This window comes from Vigna unguiculata, chromosome 4, assembly GCF_004118075.2.
Source record: "Vigna unguiculata cultivar IT97K-499-35 chromosome 4, ASM411807v1, whole genome shotgun sequence".
Taxonomy (NCBI): Eukaryota; Viridiplantae; Streptophyta; class Magnoliopsida; order Fabales; family Fabaceae; genus Vigna; species Vigna unguiculata.
The window spans coordinates 41,550,974-41,575,958 of NC_040282.1; the positions used below are offsets into that span (position 1 = coordinate 41,550,974).

Below are 24,985 nucleotides of genomic sequence, written 5' to 3' on the forward strand. Positions count from 1 at the left end.
GGAAATAATGCACAATAAGCAAAACACCTCTTAAGGTGAGAAGGAAGGTGCTGATAACTCAAAAGCAGAGCAGGGATAATTCCAAGTTCTTTTGGTAAGTTCCATGTGTCACTTTCCAATACGCTTTTCCAATCTGAAATGGATGCTTTTGTGTAGAGAAGGCATCCAATTGTTTTCAAAGCGAGAGGTAATCCTTTGCATTCTCAACTATGCTTCTACCAATCTTCTTTTTCTCATCATTCAATTCAAGATCATCATCTTTTAGTGCATGCTTTTTAAAAACTTTCCAGCATTCATCCTTTTCTAATTGCTTTAGGTGATGCACTTTAGATCTCATGTTAGAAGCAACTTTCTCAGCACGTGTTGTGACAAGAATTCTACTTCCTGGAGCCCCGTAGTTAAGAGGAGTTTGCACAACCTCCCATTCTTCTCGTTTTTCGTTCCAAACATCATCCAAAACAAGAAGAAATTTCTTCACTGACAATTTTTCTTTCAGATTTTTGTGAACCATGTTTAAGTTCCCACTATCATCTTTTTTATCAGTGATCGACTCAAGAATTGTTTTTGTCACTGTCAAAACATCAAAATGATCTGAAACACAGACCCAGGCTTTGATATCAAATTTTGCATCATCGATCTTTGGGTCATTATACACATGTTGGGCGAGTGTGGTCTTACCTAATCCACCCATGTCCACAATGGAAAGTATAGATAGATGGTTATGATTGTCAGTTTCGGAAGTGAGCCAATTAAAGATAATTTCTTTGTCCGCATCTCTGCCGTAAATAACACTTTCAACCACCAAAGAAGATGATGGCAATTTTTGTGGCACTTTACTATCTGGTCCATCACCAGAATAACTATACTTTTTCAGGCCAAGAGCACCCTTTTGCTTTGCAAGATATTCTAGTTTTTCTGTGACTTCTCTCATCCCCGAGTTAATTTTCTTGTTAAATGAACGGAAAGTAGAATCGAAGAAATTGGATACCTTGGAAGTCAAGCTTTGAGGCGCAGATTCAGCTTCCACGTTGCATTTGATGAGTTCATAGTCAATTGAATCCAAGAGAACCTCTGAATCAAAGACAGCGTCGTTGACAGCAAGAAGCCATGCTTTGACGTAGGGATCTCTGAACTGCTTTTGTTCTGCATCATCAGCAAGAGAATTGATGGAGTGCAGCGTGATATGCAATTTGCTGAGCAGCTTCTCATCAAGTTTTCTTCCACGAAAGAAGTCTAAAACTTGAGGAGAAGCCAGCCTGTCAAACGCAACCTGAAGGAAAGCAGAGAGAAGAGCACCACCAACGAGTTCTGCTGCCATCGTAAGGAAAGGGAGTGAAGGAGTAATGGAAGTGTGTGATGATTTCACAATGATTCAGTGCAGGGATGCTATAGTGATCAAATGAGATGAGTAGTTAGCTATTTATCAAGACTTTAAGAGCAGTGAACATCAATACTCTATCCAACCAATAGCTTTTAAGTCTTTTGCAAATTTTCTGAGTCATAATGATCCGTTGCATTCACAGGTTGGATCAGTCGTAAACCGTGATCGTGCGATTAGAAATGGATGGTTGAAATATAGGAGGAGTTTGAATGACCCGTATAAAAATGTGAGGAGTTGGATACGCATTCAACGGTTTTGATGAATTTAAAGTGTGAAACAATAATTTAGTCCTTAGTGTAGGAAATCTGTATCCCGAGAGGCTAAAGGCCCCCAGCGAAACAATAATAGTTGACACTTCCGAATACTACAAACCTTTGTATTCCATGAATGCTTTAGAGCGAGTAGCTCTTTGGAAATATTTTTAGAGAATTCTCTTAAGGAATATTGTGTTACTCTTTATAAGTTAATCAGATAGATTACTAGCTAATTCTTTTTCGTTTCATTTTTCAAACTTTCTTAGACACTTCATTTGTGGGTGTTTGGTAAAAAGTATGGATATACTTCTAAACCATTTAGGCGAGACAAACTGGATTTTTTTTTGGGAAAATATTTTTTAACACCACTTCCACCAAGTTTATAGTTATTAAAAAAAAGTTAACTTTTATATTTATAAAAAAGAAAAGAAATTAAAAGGTAAAATAGTATAAATGAAATATGTGGAAAAAATTGTTACTTGTCACCGAGAAAGTGTTTCATTAATAATTAATTTTAATAAGAAAAAATAATTAACTACTTCAGAGACAAAATGTAGTTAGTTACTTGAATGGCCAAAAGTAATTCGTTGTTTTAATGATCAATTTAGATACTAATTTATAAAAAATAATACTATTTGTTACTAATATAATCATTATTATAAATAAAATATTATAATTTGATTTTAAATTTATTTCTAAAATTTAACTATCAAAAAAATTAATCACTAAAAAGTAGCTATGAAAATTTTTGCTATCACATATATTGATTTCTAAATTAGTGACCAAAAGAAATGATGATGATGTTTTGATATTTATATGTTAGTTCAGTCATCTATTTTAGTGACTGTGGTTCTCATATGTGATCATCGTATTTTATACTAGAACAAATAATTATGCATATATCGAGAAAAATGCATAGTGCAAGAAAGATTGATTTAAGATAATAATTTAGTCTTATATTTTTCTTTTTTTAATAAAGTTTATGGTTATAAAGCAATGGTTTAATGGTTTTGTTTATTGAGATTTTTAATAAAACTGGAATAAGTTTTTATTTTAATTTAGATTTTAATAAACGAAACAAATGGGATGTTAACTAGAGAAACAAACTGAAATGTCAACTTCTACGTACTGTCTTGATAGCATATAGACTCGTACTTTTGATTAAGGAAATGTTAAAAACAAAATATATATATATATATATATATATATATATATATATATATATATATATATATATATATATATATATATATATATATATATATATATATATATATATATATATGACACAGGAAAAAAACAGCATTATTTTACAAATATCATTTTTCAGCCTAAGATGTTATTACAAATTATTAGAAACAAGATATAAAGCCGAATGATAAAAGTTCCCTATAAATCAACAATTATGAGAGGTTGTTATTAATTGTTTAAATACTTTTTAATCGTTATTAATGCAATACAACATATGTCAACTTTATTTATCCTCTAAAAATATTTATATTTTCTTACACAATTAATTTTAATAAATCTACTATTCCATTTTTTAACTAACATAGAAAATAAATAAGTAATAAATCATATATATAATTTATTATTGGTTCTCACAAATATATTAGTCTTTATCTATAATTTTTAGAATATTTTTTCAAATGTTGACATGGAAATTTTCAATCAACCTTCATTAGGACTATTTTGGCCAATATCAATTGAGAAATTTTCCTGCTAATATCGATCGAAAAGCCGATAAAAGAAAATCCTACTAACAATGTTAAAAAAATTAATGTCGATTGATGTCAACCTAAGTAATTTGGTCATCTACAATAGAAAACAATTTCGATATACATTAATTTATAGAAAACAAACATCATCAGTATTATTTAAAAATATTTTAAAAAACTTGAAAAAAAAGACACAAGATATCATTGATATTAATATTTTGAATTATTAAGAATTCTTTGATATTTAAATATTTTTTGCACTAAATAAAAATTGAAATGATTTATTAAAAAAATTCAAATTGAATCAATTTGAATTGGTTTATCTAAACAAAATATTTTAAGAAATCGAAACGAGATAAGCTCAAATTCAATATCTTTGATGTTTAGTAATAGTGAAATTTTCTATCGTCCTAAATTGAATTTGTGAGTAATACATTATAAAGCAATCACCACACTGAGAAACATTAGACATAATAAATTTCAAATTATAGTTTTCGTTGACCGAAGATTTAGAATAAATTGATTCAATATAAAATTTAGCAGAGCAACAAATTAATAATAATAAAATACTAAAGTGATTTTTTTTTTAAATTTTTAATCAATAAATCTATAATGATATATAGAACATAATTACTAATGTTTCTAAAACGCAATAACAATAACCAAACACAACTTCTAGAGTAATGTTTGATTTGGAAAAAAAAATTATATCATTGTCACTTATCAAATAATCCATTAAACTCATATGATCATCTCCTTTAAAATTGAGTGTTTCTGTTGTGAAAAAAATGGTTTTGCCTTCTATTTATTTACATTTATGATTCCTCCAACTTAAGTATAACATTTCTTTCTTCTGATAGCAAGTAAAATCCATGCAGGACAGAAACTTGACGAGGAGGAGACAATGGTTTTGTTTTATGCTGTCATGTGTATGCTACATCAAAGGAGAATTTAGATATTTATGTAGAGATCATTTATCTAAAATATATTGTAAAATATCTAATGATGTTTCGAATAATAAACACGTACGCATTTTACAGTTCAACAATTACACAAGCTTTACATGTTTTATGACAACTACATAAAATCCTACCTCTGCAAATTTCGTAAATAAATGGAAAGTTGGGGAAGAAAATTGTAACGTAACAAGTAAAAGCTATTACTGTAATGCTCACTGTTTTAATGCCACTCTCCAAAACTGAGTTCAATTTTTCTGTCCTTTGTTAAACATTAAAAACACACTATTTTTGAAATATTAGTGATAACTGACAAACAATAAAAAAAAATTAGTAGAGAATTTAGATTTAACAAGATGAAACAGATACAAGTTCAAGTCCCAAGAAAAGGAAATTTAAAAGCACTTGCATTTTCAGAATTGTGTTTGTTTCAAGAAGAATATCCCTAAAATACTACTTACTCTGTTCAGTGTCGAGCTTAGAATCAAGTCAAGGGCCAACCGATGAGGGAGGGTGTCTTCTGCTCCCTTCAGATTCAGATCGGAATGCTGTAAAAAGATAATACGATTAGCACCAGATATCGGCTTCCAATTAAATCATTAGTTTAAAAATTAACAATCAACAACTAACAAAAGAAATCATTAGATAAAGTGATAAATGTATTAGCAAAAGAATGTAAATTCCATTTACGTAGTCAAATATTTACGCCTAACAAGATTGTAATTGAAAAGGTAGAGAGATAGTGAAGAGTATCAACACCTGTTGAAGAGGCAGAGAAACGGGAATTATTGCACATCTAATTTTAAACTTATGGGAGAATACTTAGGTGTTCAATGTGAGCAATCTTGTTCCAGTCTTGGCCTTCGGGATTCTGACAACGTCGTTCCAACAATGGACAGCTCCAGATTTGAAGAGAGGAGATCGATTTGGGGAGACCATCCTCCGGTAAGCATTGGAGGTTGGGACAGTCATAAAGTGTGAGAGAGGAGAGGTGGCAGAGACCCTTGTACTCCATCTTTTTAAGATTTGGGCAATCATAGATTTGTAGAGAAGTGATAGAGTGTGGTAGCAAAACTTCATCGGGAAAAAACTCCACATCTATATTTTCAATACACAATCTTTTCATAAATGTGTTGGTACCCAAGGTCTCTTTTAGGGAGGCTATAAGTTTGAAACTTGAAAGAGACACTTGTTCTACATATGGTGGCAAACCTCCGTCTGGGAACATCTCCACTTTTGGACAATTAATTATGTTTAGTACATAAAGAGACGGAAGCAGGATTCTGATGCGTTTTGGCAACAACTTCAAATTCTCCGCTCCATCAATATCAATTGTCCATAGCTGCGGTGCAGATAAACCTTCACTAGGAAATGAGTCAAATCGTGAGCAACTGCGAATTGACAAAATCTCGAGACTAGTATGAGCGTGATCCTGTGAAATCATTTGTAGGTTACGACAGGAAAACAATGAAAGATCCTTAAGGTTTGGGAAGAAATCGAGTGGAAAGGTTGTTAGAGAATCACAACTGCGAAAGATGCGAATTTTTTTAAGCAGATCAAAGCTACGACTCATTGAAATATTCATAATTGGAAAAACAGAAAAGGTCAAGGCTTCAAGTGAATTATGAGATACAGTATGCTCACACCTTTCGAGGCACGATGCTTCCATGCTGTCCATTATATAAAGATTCTTTACATTAACAAGTTGATTTGGCAGACCTTTTAGCTTGGGACATTGATACACCGAGAGAATTTCAAGACGTGGAAAAGCAGCAGTCTTACGTTTGCATTCTTCTAATTCCTTCATCTTTGAAAATGTCAAACTTTCCAAAGATGTAAACGAAGAAGAGCTATTCCCATAAAATTCATCACCAATGCTCACTATTCCATCAAATCCAATAATCTCAAGGGTCTCCAGAGATGACAATAGTCCAAGGGGAGGCAAACACAAACAATATTTACAGTCCTCCAGCCTTAAGGACACCAAATTTGATAATGAATTATCAAATACCCAACTTGGGAATTCTGTACCACCATAGTTCTCTATTGACAAATATTCCACGATTTTGGAAGGTTGTAGATTCTCCAATACTTTCTTTTCTTTCCTTGGATCATCAGGGATATGGTCTGATTTCCATTTTAACTCTAACTCCACAAGATCTTTATTTTTCAGATTTGCTTCTAATGCATCTAGAGGATTTACAATATTTTGCACCTCATTAATTGATAGTCTTCCATGAAGATTGAGGCATCCTAGATGCTTAGTACTAAACTCCTTATTTTTATCGATAAAAACCGAACTGAGTACTTGAAGATTCTTCAACTCTCCAAAATGCATTGGCATCTTTGTTACTTTTGTATTTTCAAATTCAAGACAATGCAATTTGGTGAGTTTATGCAAATTTAAGGGCAACTCCTCCAGACTTGAACAATAGTTCAACTTCAAGATTAGCAAGTTATAGAGCAAACATGTTGATTCGGGTAACTTTTGTATCCCAGTTCTCGAAAGGTCTAAAGAATGGAGATGTTTAAGATCACCAACAGAATCAGGTACCTCTCTTAGATCGGAATATCCATCCAAAGATAATACGCGTAAAAACTTCAACTTGGAGAACAATTCATGTATCAAAGTCTTGAATTGCAAAGGATAATAACCAATATTTCTTCTCCCGAATTCTTTATATGGAAAAAAAGAACGCAGTCTTTTCGCATCAGTTAAACTCCCAAAACCATCAAAACATTCTACGTCATCGAATGCAAATGAAAAATGACGGGTTGTTTTGGGGATGCAGTTTCCTTTATCAAATTTCAACCTGAAACAAAAATCTGCACAAACATATTTTGCCAAATCATTCAGAAGGTCATGCATAGAGAAACGTTTTTTGATCCTTGATTGAAGAAAGAATGACCTCGTTAGTAGATCTTTGAAATACTGTTCACCAATTTCTTCTACATTATTGATTTGTTGAGAGTGATGGAGAAAACCTTCAGCCATCCACAACAAAATTAATTCCTTCTTGTCAAATTCATAATCTTTCGGAAACAATGCACAATAAGCAAAGCATCGCTTGAGATGAGAAGGAAGGTGTTGATAACTCAGTAATAGAGCAGGGATAATTTTAACTTCTTTCGGCAAGTCCCATATGTCGTTTTCCAATACCCTCTTCCAATATGAAGTGGATGACTCTTTGTAGAGAAGACTTCCAATTGTTTTCAAAGCAAGAGGTAATCCTTTGCACTTCTCAACTATCCTTCTACCAATCTCTTCTTTCTCATCATTCAATTCAAGATCATCATCTTTTAGTGCTTGTTTTTTAAAAACATTCCAGGATTCGTCGTCTTCTAATTGCTTTAGGCGATGCACTTTAGATCTCATGTTATAAGCAACTTTCTCAGCACGTGCTGTGACAAGAATTTTACTTCCTGCAGCCCCGTAGCTAAGAGGAGTTCGAACAGCTTCCCATTCTTCTCCTCCTTCGTTCCAAACATCATCTAAAACAAGAAGAAATTTCCTTCCTGATATTTGGTCTTTCAATCTTGCATGAACCATTTCTAGGTCCCCGCTATCATCTTTCGATTTAGTGATTGCCTCAAGAATTGTTTTTGTCACTGTCAAAACATCAAAATGATCGGAAACACAAACCCAAGCTTTGATATCAAATTTAGCCTCCTCCATCTTTGGGTCACAGTACACATGAGTGGCGAGTGTGGTCTTACCCAATCCACCCATGCCCACAATGGAAAATATAGATGGATGGTTATGATTGTCGGTTTCAGATCTGAGCCAATTAAAGATAATTTCTTTGTCTGCATCTCTGCCATAGATGATACTTTCAACCACCAAAGAAGATGATGGCAATTTCTGTGACGCCTTACTATCAGAATAAGAAGTACTGTTTTTCAAACCAAGAGCATCCTTTTGCTGTTCAAGATATTTTAGTTGTTCTAGGACTTCTTTCATCTCTGATTCAATTTTCTTGTTAAATGAACTGAAAGTAGAGTTGAAGAAGGTAGATACCTTGTAAGTAAAGGTTTGAGGTTCAGATCCAGCTTCCACTTGGCATCTGGTGAGTTCATAATCTATTTCACCCAAGAGATCCTCTGCATCAAAGACAGCCTCCTTGACAGAAAGAAGCCATGCTTTGACGTGTGGATCTCTGAACTGTTTCTGTTCTGCATCATCAGCAAGAGCATTGATGGAGTGCAGCATGATGTTCAAATTGCCGAGCAGCTTCTCATCAAGTTTTCTTCCACGAAAGAAATCTACGAATTGAGGAGAAGCCAGCCTGTCGAATGCAACCTGAAGAAAAGCAGAAAGAAGAGCACCACCAACAACTTCTGCTGCCATGGTAGGAGTTGGAAATGGAGTGAATGGTGAATGGAAGTGTGTAATTTGAAATTGAAGTTTACGACAATGAAATGAGTAGTTGGCTATTTTACGACGAAGACTTGACTTTAAGGATAGTGGCACATCATTTTCTTTTATCGCAAATTTTCTCAGCTTTGTTTCACAATTCTCGTTAGATTAGGAATGGACGGCTCAAACATTTGATAAGTTTTATTCATCATTATAAAATGTGAGCTGTTCGATATTCATTCAAGGGCTGTGATGAATGAAAGCATGAAATTCTTAATGGAGAGTGGATTGTGGGCCCAGTGAAGCAATAATGTCTTTCTGATAATTTTTTTAGTTGTTGAAAATAGTCGGTAAAATTTTAAATATTATTTCGTTGACTGACTCCACTTAACACTGATTTGGTATTATTTTTTTATTTGGACACTAATTAAGAATTAAATTAGATTACGAGATGAGATTTTGATATACCTATTATTGTTATTTGGTGATGGTTACTTTTTATTTGTTCTTCTTACGATTGTGGTATAGTTTTAAACCGTTCAGTGATTAGGTATAAGGCAATATAGTTACTTTTATATAAACCTTATTAGTTTGCCATGAAAATGAAACAGTGATGTTTTCATTCCCTCTGCCTCTGCAGAAATTAAAAACAGGGAAAAGGTACTACAATCAAAAATGCAGAAATTAAAAACAGAGATTTTGCGATGCATGTTTTGCAAAAACACCCTAGCAATGATCTTACTGTAAGTGCATTAGGCGATGCAATTTACTTAACAACATTGTAGAAACAGATGTTTTTATTTTTTTTTATCTTATCAAACACGAATTTGAAAACAGACAATATTGATAATTATTGATTTGTCTTATTAAAATATTTAAATATGGAAGTATTCTATTCATAGCTTTTAAATGTTGCTCTCTTGATTATGCAGGAAATGATTGACCACACTCAAAGCACACTATGTTTTATCTTGTGTGACCTAAATAACTGAGCTTCTCTACAAACATGTAATATGGACCTTTATTTTGATAGAGTTATCATTCTCAGTTCTATGACTTTGTTCTGTATGAGTTCTAGAGGCCCTGTAATCAATTTTTCATTCTTTGAGAAGATAAATAACATATTGAAGTATTTTAATTTTTCAAGTTTCTTCATCTTGAACTAAGAAACAAGCTTCTCTTTAAATAACAATTATACTTCAACACCCCTACAACAATCATTGTCATCTACATAGATTAATAGAAGAATAAGTTTCCTTTCTGAGAAATGTTTGATAAAAAGTTTCAAGAACTATTTGTGATAACGTTAACCCAATCTATATATATCAGGAAATTGCCAAAGAACTTGTATAGTATTGATGTCAAAAAATTTCAGAAGCAAAATTGCTTTATATCATTGTGCATATGTTTGCTGGAAGAGTTAACAATCAAACTCACTAACCCTCTCATATTTTGAACAGCTGTTTTGCAGTGAAATGAGTGAAGAGAAGGTTGGATCTACATTGGATCTCACCTGAATCGCCCCATCTATCCTTCTAAGGATAAGTTTGGTTTCAAACCCCGGTTCAAACAGGAGAAGTACGCCATGCTAATGTGCCTTGGATGATCCACATCTCAGGGTTAGGAGCCGATGAGCACATTAAACTATCCATGTGGCTGAGAGCCCTCACAGTCCAGGCACAATGACACAATTATCAGGGGCGCGCTCTACCACTGAGCTAAAATAATAGGAAAATACATTAAATTATGTCTTCACATATCAAATAGTTTCTTTTCATATCGATGTTTACGATATTTTTCCAGCAATTCATATATATGAGACAAAAACTTTCATTTACAGTTTTTTCTCGTGGATCTTTGATGGAGTGCAGTGTGATGTGCAAGTTTCCCAGTAGCTTCTTATCAAGTTTTCTTCCACAAAACAAGTCTATAAACTTTAGGGGAAGCCAGCTTGTCAATCACCAACAAATTCCGCTGCCATCCTATGAATTGGAAACAAAGTGACTAATGGAAGTCAGTAATTTGATCTGAAGTATATGGCAATAGCCCACTATTGTATTTCAAAAGGTTCAAACTTCAAACAACTACATGATGTGTGATTTCAAACTTCAAGTTCATGTCTCACAGCTTCAATCACTATGTTTTCAAGTGTGGAATCTTTTCCCAGCCTTAGCCTTTTGGTTTTTAAGATCTGAACAGTTACTGATTCGTAGAGACGTAAGAGAGAAAGGCAAGAAACCTTCATCAGGAAAAGACTCCACATCCAATTTTTGAACAGACAACACTTCTACAGAGTTGTTGGCTCCCAAAGCCATTTTCATTGAGGCCATAAATTTGGAGCAGTCTGAGAGATCCATGGTATTTAGATTTGATGGCAAACCTCCATCAGAGCACAACTCCACCTGTGGACAATCTAATATTCGTATGTCTGTAAGAGATGGAAGGAGGATATCCATGCGTTTAGGCAATCATTTCAAGTTCTTCAATTCTTTAATACTAAATTGCTGAGTTTGTACACATTCGAAGGCAACTCCTTCAAAAGGATACAATGGTTAAGCTTTAGTATTTGCAAGTTATAGAGCAAACAACTTGAATCGGGTAGTTTTCTTATGTCAGTACAGGAAAGGTCTAAAGAACGTAGATGTTTAAGATCACCTGTCAAGTCAGGCACCTCTGGGAGGCCAGAGCAACATAGCAAAGATAAGGTGTGTATGAACTTAAACTTGGAGAACAACTCTTGAAATGAAACCTTGCATTGCCATGGATCGTTTAGAAGGGACAATTTTATAAATGTAGGAAGCGGAATAAATGTGCGCAACCTTTTCGCATCATATAAACTGTCAAAATACTTAACGTCACTGATTGCAAATGAAAAATGACGAGCCCTTTCTGGTATAGATTGTGCTCTATCAACTTCTAAGTTGAAGTATATATCTCCACAAACACATTTTGCGAAATCGTTGAGAAGGTCATGCATGACAAAACATGATTCCAATCGTTGATGTTGAGTTTTGTGAGGAGTGCTTGATCAAGCTTTCTTCCACGAAAGAAGTGTAGAAGTTTAGGAGAGGTTACCCTGTGAAATGCAACCTGCAGAAAAGCAGAAAGAAGAGCACCACCAACGCATGCTGCTTCCATGGTAGGAATAGGAAATGGAGTGGATGAATGGAAATGAGTAATTTCAATCGCAGGTTATGACAATGGCTTGGAACAGTGCCTGTTGGAACGTGGTGTAATTTATTCATTTGGCATACAACTTTCTCCCTTATCTATGTGGTCAAGTTTTCGTTGAAATGAGTACTCAGGGAAAAGTCCATTTGTCTTGGTTGTTGTAATTACAGAATGCTGAATTATAAGAACATGACATAGTCTTTGATGCATTGGATTGGATAGAACTATGATTGTTTGTGATTAACATTTTACACAGAGGAAAAAAATTCTTTGATAAAGACATATTAATTCAGGCTCAGGAAGAATGACAGATCAATACATGAAGGATCAAGAAGTATGAGAAAAAGGAAAATTAAAATATTTAACAGTCTAAAGTTCTGAATATTAAAGCAAATAAAATTTGACAGCGACATGACTGCATTGTGTTTGTCACTAAAATGAAGGTTCAACACAGAATTAGTGGTGAAGAATATATATGTGTGTGTGTGTTATAAGTGCGTACATACATAGTAGAGAATAGTAAGCCCATATGAAGAACAGAACAGAACATTGAGATTATTCCTTTCGCCTACCATTTTCCTGTCTCGTTTAAACTCTTCAAATGAGTAGAAAATAAAGTTTCCCGAAACTAGACGAAATCTAGTGGCTATGTGCAAGTGAAAATATACATGGAGGAGCTATTATCCACCATTTAATATGTACCTTTTATGGATTAAAATCCTACTTTTAGAACTATGAAAGATGCATATGTATAGAGAAAGATGCACAATAACAAGGAATGAGAGTTGGGTAAGATCAATTGATGTCTAGGTCCTCTTACAGATTTTATTATTATTTTCAATTTTATATTGTAGACGTAAGATATGAAGTTTCCTTTTTTATTTGAGATTTAAATAAAGTGAGACAACTTTTTTATAGTAATTATTAGAGATAAGATTATTCATGTAGATATCCACAATAGGAAAGCACAAACATTGAATGTTACAAATCATATGAAAACTCTTACAAGAAATCAAGACACCACCTTCGATGCATAACCTATAGACACTGGTTTCTTGGTTTATGAGTCTTTTCTCTTAACATGTTTATTTATACCCAATGCGAAACACCAACTCATGGCTCCAACTCCACTTTAACCTTATGATCTTTTTATTTCCTAGATAAAAAAAAAAAAAAAAGATATCTTCCATAATCAAATTTACGTAATTAGCTAATAAATTATATAAAAAAAATAAATAAATACATGTTATTTGAATTCACCTCTTAGTAGCTTAGGTTAGTTTTCTCCTATTTTTCTGTTTTCCTCATAAAGGTAGTTTGATTGAAAAAAAAATATATTATTCTTGTGATTCAAATAAAACTATTATAAATTTAGAGATAATGATTGAGATTATGGTAGAATAATTCTTTTAATTTCCTCGTCATTCTTAAACTTAGGTGTCATATATAATGTTTTCTATATGTGATGACTCTGTTCCATCAAAAATTTTCATTCTCCATCGTGTAAAATAAGAAAGACTATTCTAAAATAAGTAAACCATCAATAGACTAGTTATGCAATTAGTCTAACTTCTTCACTTCATCTTGTATCTCATCAAATGTTTTAGTTAATGAAGTAGCAAATTTTTCTCTCCTTATTTTATTTTAAATTTCTTGCAATAATCCCTTATAATAAAAACATGATAGGAGAAAAGATAATGAGCAAAATATAACTACAAAATATCATATAATAAAATCAAAACCTCTAAAGGGCGTTGGCTGTCATGTTTCCAAAACTTAACAATACTAGTCAGCTATCATCTTTCTTGGTTGACAGTATTTTGAAACCAAAATTTTATATGGACATAGTAAACTTTAATTGGATATTCTGTCACTTAAAAATATAATACATATATATATATATATATATATATATGTATGTATCTATATATTTTGCATCAATTATATTATATTTATGCGATGTACTAATTCTCATTCTTTTTATTGACTTAATTCATTACAAGAAAATATTTTACAAGTGATCAATTTTAGTGACAAAAAAATAATTAGTCACTGTAGTAACTAATTTAGATAATAATTTATAAATTAAAAATTATTGGTACTTAAAATAATTTCTAAATTGGTCACTATATAGTGAATGGTCTCTATCGTTAGTTACCAAAAAAATTGGTTTTTAATAGGACAAATTTAAATACCAATTTTTTGGTTATAGTGACTAATTTAGAAATTATTTTCGTTATCAATAATTTTTAGTTTATAAATTGGTTTATAAATTAATCACTATAGTGACTAATTATTGTTTATTTCTAAAATTAGTCAGTAATCAAATATTTTTTTTGTAGTGATTTATTATCATAAGATAATTAAGTCAGTTTAGTATATAAAGAGTTTAGTGCATGCAGTGAGTAACTTTTAATTAGCCAAGATTAGGTTATAAGTAATTCTTTTATATAGAGACAACATTATGAAAATGTTATCTTTTTGTAACATTTACTTTAATAAATATTAGTAAATGTTTACTTCAGTGAAATAAAACGTATTTTATAAATTCGGCAAATAACCTTTTATACAAATATTGTGATTTAATGTAGACAACATTTTTATACAAATATCAGGAACTGGGACACAGTCATTCAAACTCAATTCATCATTACCTTCTCATACATAAATTGGCATGTACATTCAGAAATGTTAATGATGTGTTAGGATTGCTGACGTGAAGTAGTTGTTACTAAATCAAATGTTTTTATATACCTATGATTGTTATTTGGTGATGGTTACTTTTTATTTGTTCTTCTTACGATTGTGGTATAGTTTTAAACCGTTCAGTGATTAGTCATAAGGCAATACAGTTTCTTTTATATACAGCTTATTAGTTTCCCATGAAAATGAAACAGTGATGTTTTCATTCCCTTTGCCTGCAGAAATTAAAAACAGAGAAAAATGCAGTAGATAATCATGAGAGCTGATATGATAGGGAACACAAGAATTTAGAGATAATGATGGAGATTATGGTAGAATGATTCTTTTAATTTCCTCGTCATTGTTAAACTTAGGTGTCATATGATAATGTTTTCTAGATGTGATGACTCTCTTCTATATATGCTTCCTTTGTTTTGAATATTCACATAAGACAGCATTTCTTTCTTCTGATATCAAGTAAAATCCATGTAGGGCAGAAACTTGAAGAGGAGACAATGGTTTTGTTTTATTCTGCCATGTGTATACTACATCAAAGGGGGAATCTAGATATTTATGTAGAAATCATTTATCTAAAATATATTGTAAGATATCTAATGCTGTTTCCAAAAACAAACACGTACGCGTTTTACAGTTCAACAATTACACAAACTTTACATGTTTTCTGACAACTACATAAAATCCTGCCTCTACAAATTTCATAAATAAACGAAAAGTTGGGGGAAGAAAATTGTAGCTATGAAGTAAAAGCTATTATTGTAATGCTCACTGCTTTAATGTCACTCTCCAAAACTGAGTCCAGTTTTTCTTTTTTTTTCTCTTCCTGTGTGGATCATTAAAGACACGGGTATTAGTCATCAGTGTATTTTGAAAGTACAGTAGAAAAAAATAACACAGAACATACCAGTTGAGGATATAAATTCAACAAGACGAAAACAAATACAAGTTCAAGTCCCAAGAAACGGAAGTTTAAAAGTAATTGCATTTTCACAATTGCGTTTGTTTCAAGAACAATATCCCTAAACAACTACTTACTCTTTTCGGTGTGCAGCTTAGAATCAAGGGTCAGCCGATGAGGGAGGGTGTCTTCTGCTCCCTCCAGATTCAGATAGGAATGCTGTACAGAGATAATACGATTAGCACCAGATATCGACTTCCAATTAAATCATTAGTTTAAAAATTAACAATAAACAATTAACAAAAGAAATCATTAGACAAAGTGATGAATGTAATAGCACAACAATGTAAATTAACAAGATTGTAATTGAAAAGGTAGAGAGATAGTATAGAGTATCAACACCTGTTGAAGAGGCAGAGAAACGGGAATTATTGCTCATCTAACTTTAAAATTTTGAGCGAACACTTAGTTTTTCGATGTGAGCAATCTTTTTCCAGTCTTGGCCTTGAGGATTCTGACAACGTTGTTCCAACAATGGACAGTTCCAGATTTCAAGAGAGGAGATGGATTTGGGGAGACCATCCTCCGGTAAGCATTGGAGGTTGGGACAAGCATGAAGTGTGAGAGAGGAGAGGTGGCAGAGACCCTTGTAATGCATCTTTTTAAGATTTGGGAAGTTATTGATTCGTAGAGAAGTGATAGAGTGTGGTAGCAAAATTTCATCGGGAAAAAACTTCACATCCATATTTTTAATAGACAAGCTTTGAAGACATGTGTTGGTACCCAAGGTCTCTCTTAGGGAGGCCATAAGTTTGAAACTTGAAAGAGACACATCTTTTACATTTGGTGGCAAACCTTCGTCTGGGAACATCTCCACTTTTGGACAATTCATTATTTGTAGTTCACTAAGAGACGGAAGCAGGATTTGCATCCGTTTTGGCAACAACTTCAAATTACCCGCTCCATCAATTTTAATTATCTGTAGCCGCGGAGCAGATACCCCTTCACTAGGAAATGATTCAAATCGTGAGCAACTGACAATTGTCAAATGCATGAGACGATTATGAGTGTGCTTCTGTGAAATAATTTGTAGGTTACGACACTCAAGCAGGAAAAGAGACTTAAGGTTTGGAAAGAAATCTAGTGGAAAGGTTGTTAGAGAAACACAACTGCTAATGATCCCAATTTGTTCAAGCAGATCAAAGCTACAACTCATTGGAATATTCATAATTAGAAAATCACAAAAGTTCAAGTCTTCAAGTGAATTATGAGATACAGTATGCTCACACCTTTCAAGGCACGATGCTTTCATGCTGCCACATATATCAAGATACTTTACCTTAACAAGTTGATCTGGCAGACCTTTTAGCTTGGGACATTGATACACCTTGAGAAATTCAAGACGTGCAAAAGCAGCAGTCTTACGTTCACATTCCTCCAATTCCTTCATGTTTGAAAATGTCAATCTTTCCAAAGATGTAAATGAAGAAGAGCTATTCCCGTAAAATTCATCACCAATGCTCACTATTCCATCAAATCCAATAATCTCAAGGGTCTCCAGAGATGACAATAGTCCAAGGGGAGGCAAACACAAACAATATTTACAGTCCTCTAGCTTTAAGAACACCAAATTTGATAATGAATTATCAAATACCCAACTTGGGAATTCTGTACCACCATAGTTCTCTATTGACAAATGTTCCACGTTTTTGGAAGGTTGTAGATTCTCCAATACTTTCTTTTCTTTCCTTGGATCATCAGGGATGTAGTTTGACTTCCATTTTAACTCTAACTTCACAAGATTTTTATTTTTCAGATTTGCTTCTAATGCATCTACAGGATTTACAATATTTTGCACCTCAATAATTGATAGTCCTCCATGAAGATTGAGCCCTCCTAGATGCTTAGTACTGAACTCGTTATTTTTATCGACAAAAACCGCACTGAGTACTTTGAAGATTCTTCAACTCTCCAAAACGCATTGGCATCTCTGTCACTTTTGTATTTTCAAATTCCAGGAAACACAATTTGGTGAGTTTATGTAAATTTGAGGGCAACTCTTCCAGCATTAAACAATAGTTCAACTTCAAGATTAGCAAGTTATAGAGCAAACATGTTGAGTCAGGTAGTTTTTGTATCCTGGTTCCCGAAAGATCTAAAGAATGGAGATGTTTAAGACCACCAATAGAATCAGGGAGTTCTCTAAGCTCAGAATATAGATCCAAAGATAATATACGTAAAAACTTAAAGTTGGACAACAATTCATGTACCAAAATCTTGAATTGCAAAGGATAATGATAAATATATCTTCTCCCAAACTTTTTATATGGAAAAAAAGAACGCAATCTTTTAGCATCAGTTAAACTCCCAAACCCATCAAAATATTTTACGTCAAAGAGAGCAAATGAAAAATGACGGGTTGTTTTGGGTATGCAGTTTCCTTTATCAAATTTCAACCTGAAAGAGAAGTCTGCACAAACATATTTTGCCAAATTATTCAGAAGGTCATGCATGGAGAAATAGGTTTTGAAATCTGATTGAAGAAAGAAAGACCTCGTCAGTAAATCATTAAAATATAGTTCACCAATTTCTTCTACATTATTGATTTGTTGAGAGTGATGGAGAAAACCTTCAGCCATCCACAACAAAATTAATTCCTTCTTGTCAAATTCATAATCTTTCGGAAACAATGCACAATAAGCAAAGCATCGCTTGAGATGAGAAGGAAGGTGTTGATAACTCAGTAATAGAGCAGGGATAATTTTCACTTCTTTCGGCAAGTCCCATATGTCGTTTTCCAAAACCCTCTTCCAATATGAAATGGATGACTCTTTGCAGAGAAGACTTCCAATTGTTTTCAAAGCAAGAGGTAATCCTTTGCATTTCTCAACTATCCTTCTACCAATCTCCTCTTTCTCATCATTCAATTCAAGATCATCATCATTTTAAAAACATTCCAGCATTCATCCCCTCGTAATTCCCTCAGGAGATGCACTTTTGACCTCATGTTCTGCATCATCAGCAAGAGCATTGATGGAGTGCAGCATGATGTTCAAATTGCCGAGCAGCTTCTCATCAAGTTTTCTTCCACGAAAGAAATCTACGAATTGAGGAGAAGCCAGCCTGTCGAATGCAACCTGAAGAAAGGCCGAAAGAAGAGCACCACCAACAACTTCTGCTGCCATGGTAGGAGTTGGAAATGGATTGAATGATGAATGGAAGTGTGAGATTTGAGATGGAAGTTTAGAACAGGGATTCAGTGCAGGGATGCTATACTGATGTTATGATTGAGCAATATAAGATGTGAGCAGTTGAATATCCATTCAACGTTGTGATGAATGAAATTATGAAATCCTAGCTGTGGGCTCCAGTGAAGCAGTAATTGTTGAATCTTTCTGATAAGAATAATGTTCACAGCTGTAATCCATGAATGGTTGTCTCACAATAACAAATCAGCAGTGATATCTTGTTGGTATATAGTATTTTGAAACCAAAACTTTAAATGGGAGAAGGAAACTATAATTGTTTGGATATTCTCTAACTTGAAAATATAAAAAAGTAAATATCTTTTCTGCATCAATTATCATATATTCATGTACTAATTCTCATCCTTTCTTTATTCACTTAATTGCCTATCTTAAGCTAGTTTAGCGTATTCAGTGAGTAATTTTTAATTAGGCAAGATTTGGTTTACTAGTCTTTCTTTGTTCCATTATTTAACATTTTCTTAATTTGGTTTAACAGTAATTTTCATCTCTTTATTTACAATTGTTTCACTTTAATCTTATTATTTTATAAGGTCTTAAGTTAGTTCCACTTTTATTTACAAATAGTACGCTAATTTTTTTAAATATTGTTTCATCGACTAACTCGAGAGTGAGACCTATAACATCTATTTGATATTATTTTTACAATGAAGACAGGAAACCATTATCTCTTTATACATCATGAACTTTTAAGTCCTTTTGAAAAAGCTGCTGATAAGCCTCCATTTGTTCATGTTTTTCTAGATTAATATTCGGTTTTCCTTCAATAAACAGTAGTTTTTCTAAGTCTTTGTTAATTTGGTATTCTTAGTTAGATTTTTGTTAGAATTTTATATTTGTTTCATTTTAGGATTTTCAGAAAATAAAAAGAAAATACTTGGAGTTGAATAAAGATGTTGATAGCAACTGTGCTGCAGAGAATTGGAGTTGAGCAGTTTTGAGCAATCATTGAAGAATAACTTGTAAAAATGTTGAATCTTGTTGTTTAAGTTTACTTTCATCATTTGAATCTGGTTCATGGCTTTAGTTACAGTTTTGATAGCAAATTTCAGTTTTTACCCCATTTTAGAAAGTTAGGTTAATTAGTTTAGTTAGTTTTCCCCATTTTAAGAAATCTAATCTGCACTTGTTCTTAGTATCAATTTTTGGTTATAGTTTTCAATTAGTATGTTTCTAGACTACATTGCATGTTGCGTCCATGATTCAAATCATTTTATTGCATCTTAATAAAGTTTTGCTTATCAATCTTCATAATTTAGTTTTCAGTCGCATACACTACTCACTGTTTTCGTTTCAGTTTGCTGTCTCATTTTGTTTCTTGGTTTCAATTTGTTGTTTTAGTTTAGTTTTCTGATTCTAAAGTCGTTTATTACATTTTTGTATTGATTAAAGTGTGTTCCAATTGCTCTCATAATCCATTTCATATTTCAGTTTCGTTCAGGCATTTCATCAAACAGTTTTGTCCAGTTTTCATTTTCACTCAGACATTCCATCAAACACTTTTGTTTTTCATAGTAACTCACTTTTTTTCGTGCTTTCCATTGTTGTTTCATGTTAAATTCCCCTTTTCATTGCTTTATATGTTTTCATTAGTCAATTCTTGCTACTCTAATTCATTCTCATTGAATTTTGCAACATTACTCACTTTGCTGTCATGCATTTTAACTCTGCATTCATGTGTTTTTCTAATATTGTTTTTAGCGTAGTTCTTTGTGCCTATGTCATGCTTTAGGATAGCCCTTTTAGTTTTAATTGTCATTTACACTTTCTTGTTTTAAAAACCCCACAATCTTTGCATTTCATTCTCTGACAGACTTATACAATCAACTACTTGAATCATGTTTTCTTGGATTGATACCTTGGTTGACCCTATACCACATTAGGGGGTAACATCGGATTTTGTTTGAATCTGAATGCGATAAAGGGTTCAACACTTACTTTCTTGTAATTGCATCAATGTCCTTTCTTAACATGGGGATGTATTATAGAAATTCTTATTAATGTCTTTTTAAGAGTGTCAGTTATCTAGCATTGAGCTTAGTTCAATCTTTCAGATGGCCAAGTTGAGAAAATTAGTATCTGTAATCATTTTGGATTGATGCATGTTTATGTACCCCGGTGTTTTGTTAGGAAGGGAAGAGGTCTTGTGACGAATGTAGAATTATATAGTATATCACTCTTATTCAAGTGTTCGTTATATTGTTGAGTTTTTTTTTCGTACTTCTTTGATTTCCTTTATCTTAATTATCAACACCTATGCTTGTGTGCATGCCTTGATAATAATTTCTTAGAGAAGAACATTCTGCTACAATTATCTCATCCTACAAAATTTTGACACAGTTTCATCTCCATGAGATAACAAACTTTCTTCCTTGCAACATGTGTTTACCATACACCAATTTCAAAATCAAACCCTCTTTATCTTGGAACATGTAAAAGAAAGGTCATATACTGATATTGAACTATTATTATATAGTATTGTAGTTGACATTAATATCATGAACCTCACTTTACAGAGGTATCATGTTTCTAGTTGTTTTTGGAACTTGCATCAGATAATAATAAAGATCATTTATATGTAAATTATATTGTAAATTGCTTCTGTTGCTTCTTCCATTAACAAATACAAGGACTATTTTCGGTACAACAAATACTTAAGCTTTATCTACCTAATCTACATCACGTGACTCCTACACAAATTATCCTCTCCTAATATTATAAACAAATGGAAACCCAAGAGAAAAAGAGAAATCAAATACAATTTCAAAGCTCTAAGCATATATGTTTAGAAGCATTTACATTTCATAACTCCCTTTGCTTCAATCTCTCTCAGGTGTATTAGTTTCCTTGGACCTGTTTAGGTAACTCATCATCAGATAAGCCAATTTGAATCCCTTCTACTTGTTTTCTTTTTGTGTAATATCATGGTACATTGGCAGAAAGCGACTTTGGAAAGAGCTAAAGGAGAAATAGGGTAGCAGCACACACACAACAACCATAGTACTCACACGAGCTTTTTGTTTGGGTGAAGATCGACAACATATGACAGAAGCACAATTAGTGGCAAGCTCAAAGAAGGACCTTTCCAAATTCTTGTTAAGCGAATAATCTAAGGACTTCCCATCGATTATCAAGCCAAACCCAGAAGAACTTCCTTTATTTGCATTACAACTCTCTTTTGCAGAGTTAATTTGTGAGATTCCTTCTCCAATTTGCTTCTTAATGCTTTCAAGAGAAGCCTAAGAAATTTTTGTATCAAAGATCTACAATAGTGAAAGAATATTAAATTCCAAAAATATGCCAAGGCCGTGTACCTTTGCTAGAGCCTGCTTGTCCCTTTGTTTTTCCAAGTATAGGATATATGAGGAATCAAGAGTGATCACTATCTTTTTCATGTCCTTTCTAATAAGTAAACTGCAAGCATACCTGTACAATGAAAAGGGTGGAAAATAAGTTCAATTTTACACAACCTTAAGATTTTGTACCTTAAGCAATCTTTAATACAGACAAAAGAAATTTTAATAATTAATAAAATTTTGTACCTTAAGACAAAATTTTGCAGGAACAACATGATAGAAGATGCCTAGAGCGATCACTTGAAGCGAAGACATTGGAAGCCATTGCAAGAAACTTGTGTAAAAAGCACATCCCCGACTCGGTAATACTCTTGAATTACAAATAAAAATTTACAAGTCAGTCTCAGGAAGAATAATAGATCAATACACAACAGTCTAGAATTCTTAAGGAAAATAAAATTTGACAATGGCATGACTGCATTGGACCCTGTTCTAAGAAAATTTGAAGGCTCAAATTTTATCAGTTGATCAGTTGTTTTCGGATTTAATCGATTAAGTATATAAATAATCCATATTACATAACTGTTTCAATATAGAAAACAATGATTCAATATAAAATTTAGCAGAGCAACAGAACAATAAAAAAAAATACTAAAGTGATTAATAGTAGATTTTTTTAATCAATAAATCCATAATGATATTTGCAACATACTTGCTAATATTATTTCAAAAGCAATAACAGATAAGAACAGCAAGAGGCAGCTTATAAAAAAATGTTTGATTTCCAAAACAAAGTTACATTATTGTAAATTAACAAGTAATCCATTAAAACTCGTCTCACCGTCTCCTTTAAAGGCATCTATTGTTTAGTAAATGCCGATAAGAGTGAAGTATTTGTAACTAAGAACTTTGTAATTTTCTTTCATTGAAGTTGGGACATCCAACATATATGACAGAGGAGATGTTACATAGACCCTCGTAGTCAAGCTTTTTAAGATTTAGGCAAAAAAAGATGTGTAGAGTGGTGAGAGAGCGTGGCAACAAAACTTCACCGGGAAAAGACTCCACATCCAACTTTTCAACAATCAAGCTTTCAAGACATGTATTGGACCCCAATGTGTCTCTAAGGGAGGCGATAAGTTTTAAGCTCGAAAGAGACATCTTTTTCAAATTTGATGGCAATCCTTCATCTGGGAACATCTCCACTTTTGGACAATCAATTATCTCCAACTCAGTAAGAGATGGGAGTAGGATTTGCATACATTTTGGCATCAACTTCAAATTCTCCGCTCCTCGAATTGAAAGTATTTGTAGCCACGGCGCAGATAATCCTTCACTGGGAAATGATTCAAATTGAGGGCATTCGCTAATTCTTAGTACCTTGAGATGATTATGAGCATGCTCCTCCTGTGAAACTCTTCTTATGTTTTGGCACCTATTTAATTGAATTAAATGGAGCTTTGGAAAGAGATCTAGCGGAAAGATGGTAAGAGAGTCGCAGTAACTATTAATCTCCATTGCTTCAAGAAAATCGTAATGGACCATAGGAATATTCACAAGTGGAGATACAATAATACTAAAGAGTTGAAGCGACGACGTGAACATGCTGTTTACGCTAATTACGAGCTTATCACAGCTATTAATATCTAGACTCTTTAAATAAAGAAGTTGCTCTGGCAGACCTTTCAGCTTGGGACATTTGTAGATAGATAGATGTTGAAGACGTGGAAAAGAAGTAGTTTTACATTCCCATTCTTCCAATTCCTTCATGTTGTAGAATCCCAATTTTTCCAAAGATTTGAATGAAGAAGAGTTGCTGCCACAAAATTCAGCACCAATGCTCACTATTCCATCAAGCCCTCCAATCTCGAGGTTCTTCAGAGATGACAAAAGTCCAAAGGGAGGCAAACATAGGCAATATTTACAGTCATTCAACCACAAGGACACCAATTTTGATAATGAATTATCAAATACCCAACATGGGAATTGTGTACCACCATAGTTCTCTATTGACAAAAGTTCCAAGTGTTTGGGAGGTTGTAGATTCTCAAGCACTTTCTTTTCTTTCATTGGATCATCGGGGATGTGATTCAAATTCCATTTTAACTTAAGCTCCACAAGGTGCTGATTTTTCAAATTTGCTTCTAATGCATCCAAAGGATTAACAATATTCTGCACCTCATTAATTGATAGCCTTCCATGAAGATTGAGTCCTCCAAGTTGCTTAATATTGATGACCTTGCTATCTCTATCAACACAAAACGTACTTAGTACTTGAAGTTTCTTCAATTCTCCAAAATGCATTGGCATCTTTCTAACATTTGTATGTTCAAATTCCAAACAATTCAATTTGGTGAGCTTATGCAAATTTGAAGGTAATTCCTCCAGAAAAGAACAAAAGTTCATCTTCAATTTGGTGAGCTTATGCAAATAATGATCCGTTGCATTCACAGGTTGGGTCAGTCGTATGCGATTAGAAATGGATGGTTTTTCGTTTGATTTTTCAAACTTTCTTAGACACTTCATTTGTAGGTGTCTGCTAAAAAGTATGGATGTAGACTTCTAGTCCATTTAGGCGAGAGAAACTAGATTTTTTTTTTGGGAAAATATTTTTTAACATGACTTCCACCAAGTTTTTAGTAATTAAAAAAAAAGTTAACTTTTATATTTATAAAAAAAAAAGAAATAAAAGTAAAAATAGTAGAAATGAGATATGTGAAAAAAATTGTTAATCGTTACGTTCCGAAAAAATACTTTATTAACAACTAATTTTAATGACAAAAAATAATTAATTATCTCAGAGATCAGAAGTAGTAGAAGTAATTAATTACTTTGGTGACGAAAGATAGTTAATTATTTTAGTGACTAATTTAAATACTAATTTATAAAATAAAAAATTATTTGTTATTAATATAATCGTTTTATAAATAAAAAATTATAATTTATTTTTAAATTTGTTTTTAAAATTTAATTATCAAAAGATATTGA

General features: G+C 32.8%; 3 protein-coding genes across 5 annotated transcripts; all 3 read right to left on the minus strand.

Moving 5' to 3' along the window:
• Window positions 1-137: 137 nt before the first annotated feature.
• On the minus strand, window positions 138-1,632 carry LOC114180262 (putative disease resistance RPP13-like protein 1). Its single transcript, XM_028066555.1, has one exon. The coding sequence runs from the start codon at window positions 1,316-1,318 to the stop codon at window positions 176-178; it is 1,143 nt and encodes a 380-aa protein (XP_027922356.1). The 5' UTR covers window positions 1,319-1,632; the 3' UTR covers window positions 138-175.
• A 2,822-nt stretch (window positions 1,633-4,454) lies between these two features.
• LOC114181397 (putative disease resistance RPP13-like protein 1) lies at window positions 4,455-18,714 on the minus strand. 3 transcript variants are annotated; one of them, XM_028067842.1, is made up of 3 exons: window positions 18,443-18,714; window positions 5,069-8,479; window positions 4,455-4,857 (listed from the first exon to the last, which is right to left on the minus strand). In XM_028067842.1, the coding sequence occupies exons 1-2, from the start codon at window positions 18,618-18,620 to the stop codon at window positions 5,118-5,120; spliced, it is 3,540 nt and encodes a 1,179-aa protein (XP_027923643.1). In that variant the 5' UTR covers window positions 18,621-18,714; the 3' UTR covers window positions 4,455-4,857; window positions 5,069-5,117. The 3 variants fall into 3 exon arrangements, with proteins under 3 accessions (XP_027923643.1, XP_027923642.1, XP_027923644.1); XM_028067841.1 differs by lacking the exon at window positions 18,443-18,714 and having other exon boundaries at window positions 5,069-8,746; XM_028067843.1 differs by lacking the exons at window positions 4,455-4,857; window positions 18,443-18,714 and having other exon boundaries at window positions 5,477-5,668; window positions 5,956-8,746.
• A 4,183-nt stretch (window positions 18,715-22,897) lies between these two features.
• LOC114180942 (putative disease resistance protein At3g14460) lies at window positions 22,898-24,307 on the minus strand. The gene has a single exon (XM_028067235.1). It carries the CDS (start codon window positions 24,305-24,307, stop codon window positions 22,898-22,900), a length of 1,410 nt encoding a protein of 469 aa, XP_027923036.1.
• Between the last annotated feature and the right edge of the window lie 678 nt (window positions 24,308-24,985).

Coding starts and splice junctions, on each gene's coding strand:
- LOC114180942 (XM_028067235.1), bottom strand. CDS start 24,307: ATGCCAATGCATTTTGGAGAATTGAAGAAACTTCAAGTACTAAGTACG.
- LOC114181397 (XM_028067842.1), bottom strand. CDS start 18,620: ATGGCAGCAGAAGTTGTTGGTGGTGCTCTTCTTTCGGCCTTTCTTCAG. Junction 8,480..18,442: donor TCTTGCTGATGATGCAGAAC/ATGAGGTCAAAA, acceptor ATGATGCAGAAC/AGAAACAGTTCAGAGATCCA.
- LOC114180262 (XM_028066555.1), bottom strand. CDS start 1,318: ATGGCAGCAGAACTCGTTGGTGGTGCTCTTCTCTCTGCTTTCCTTCAG.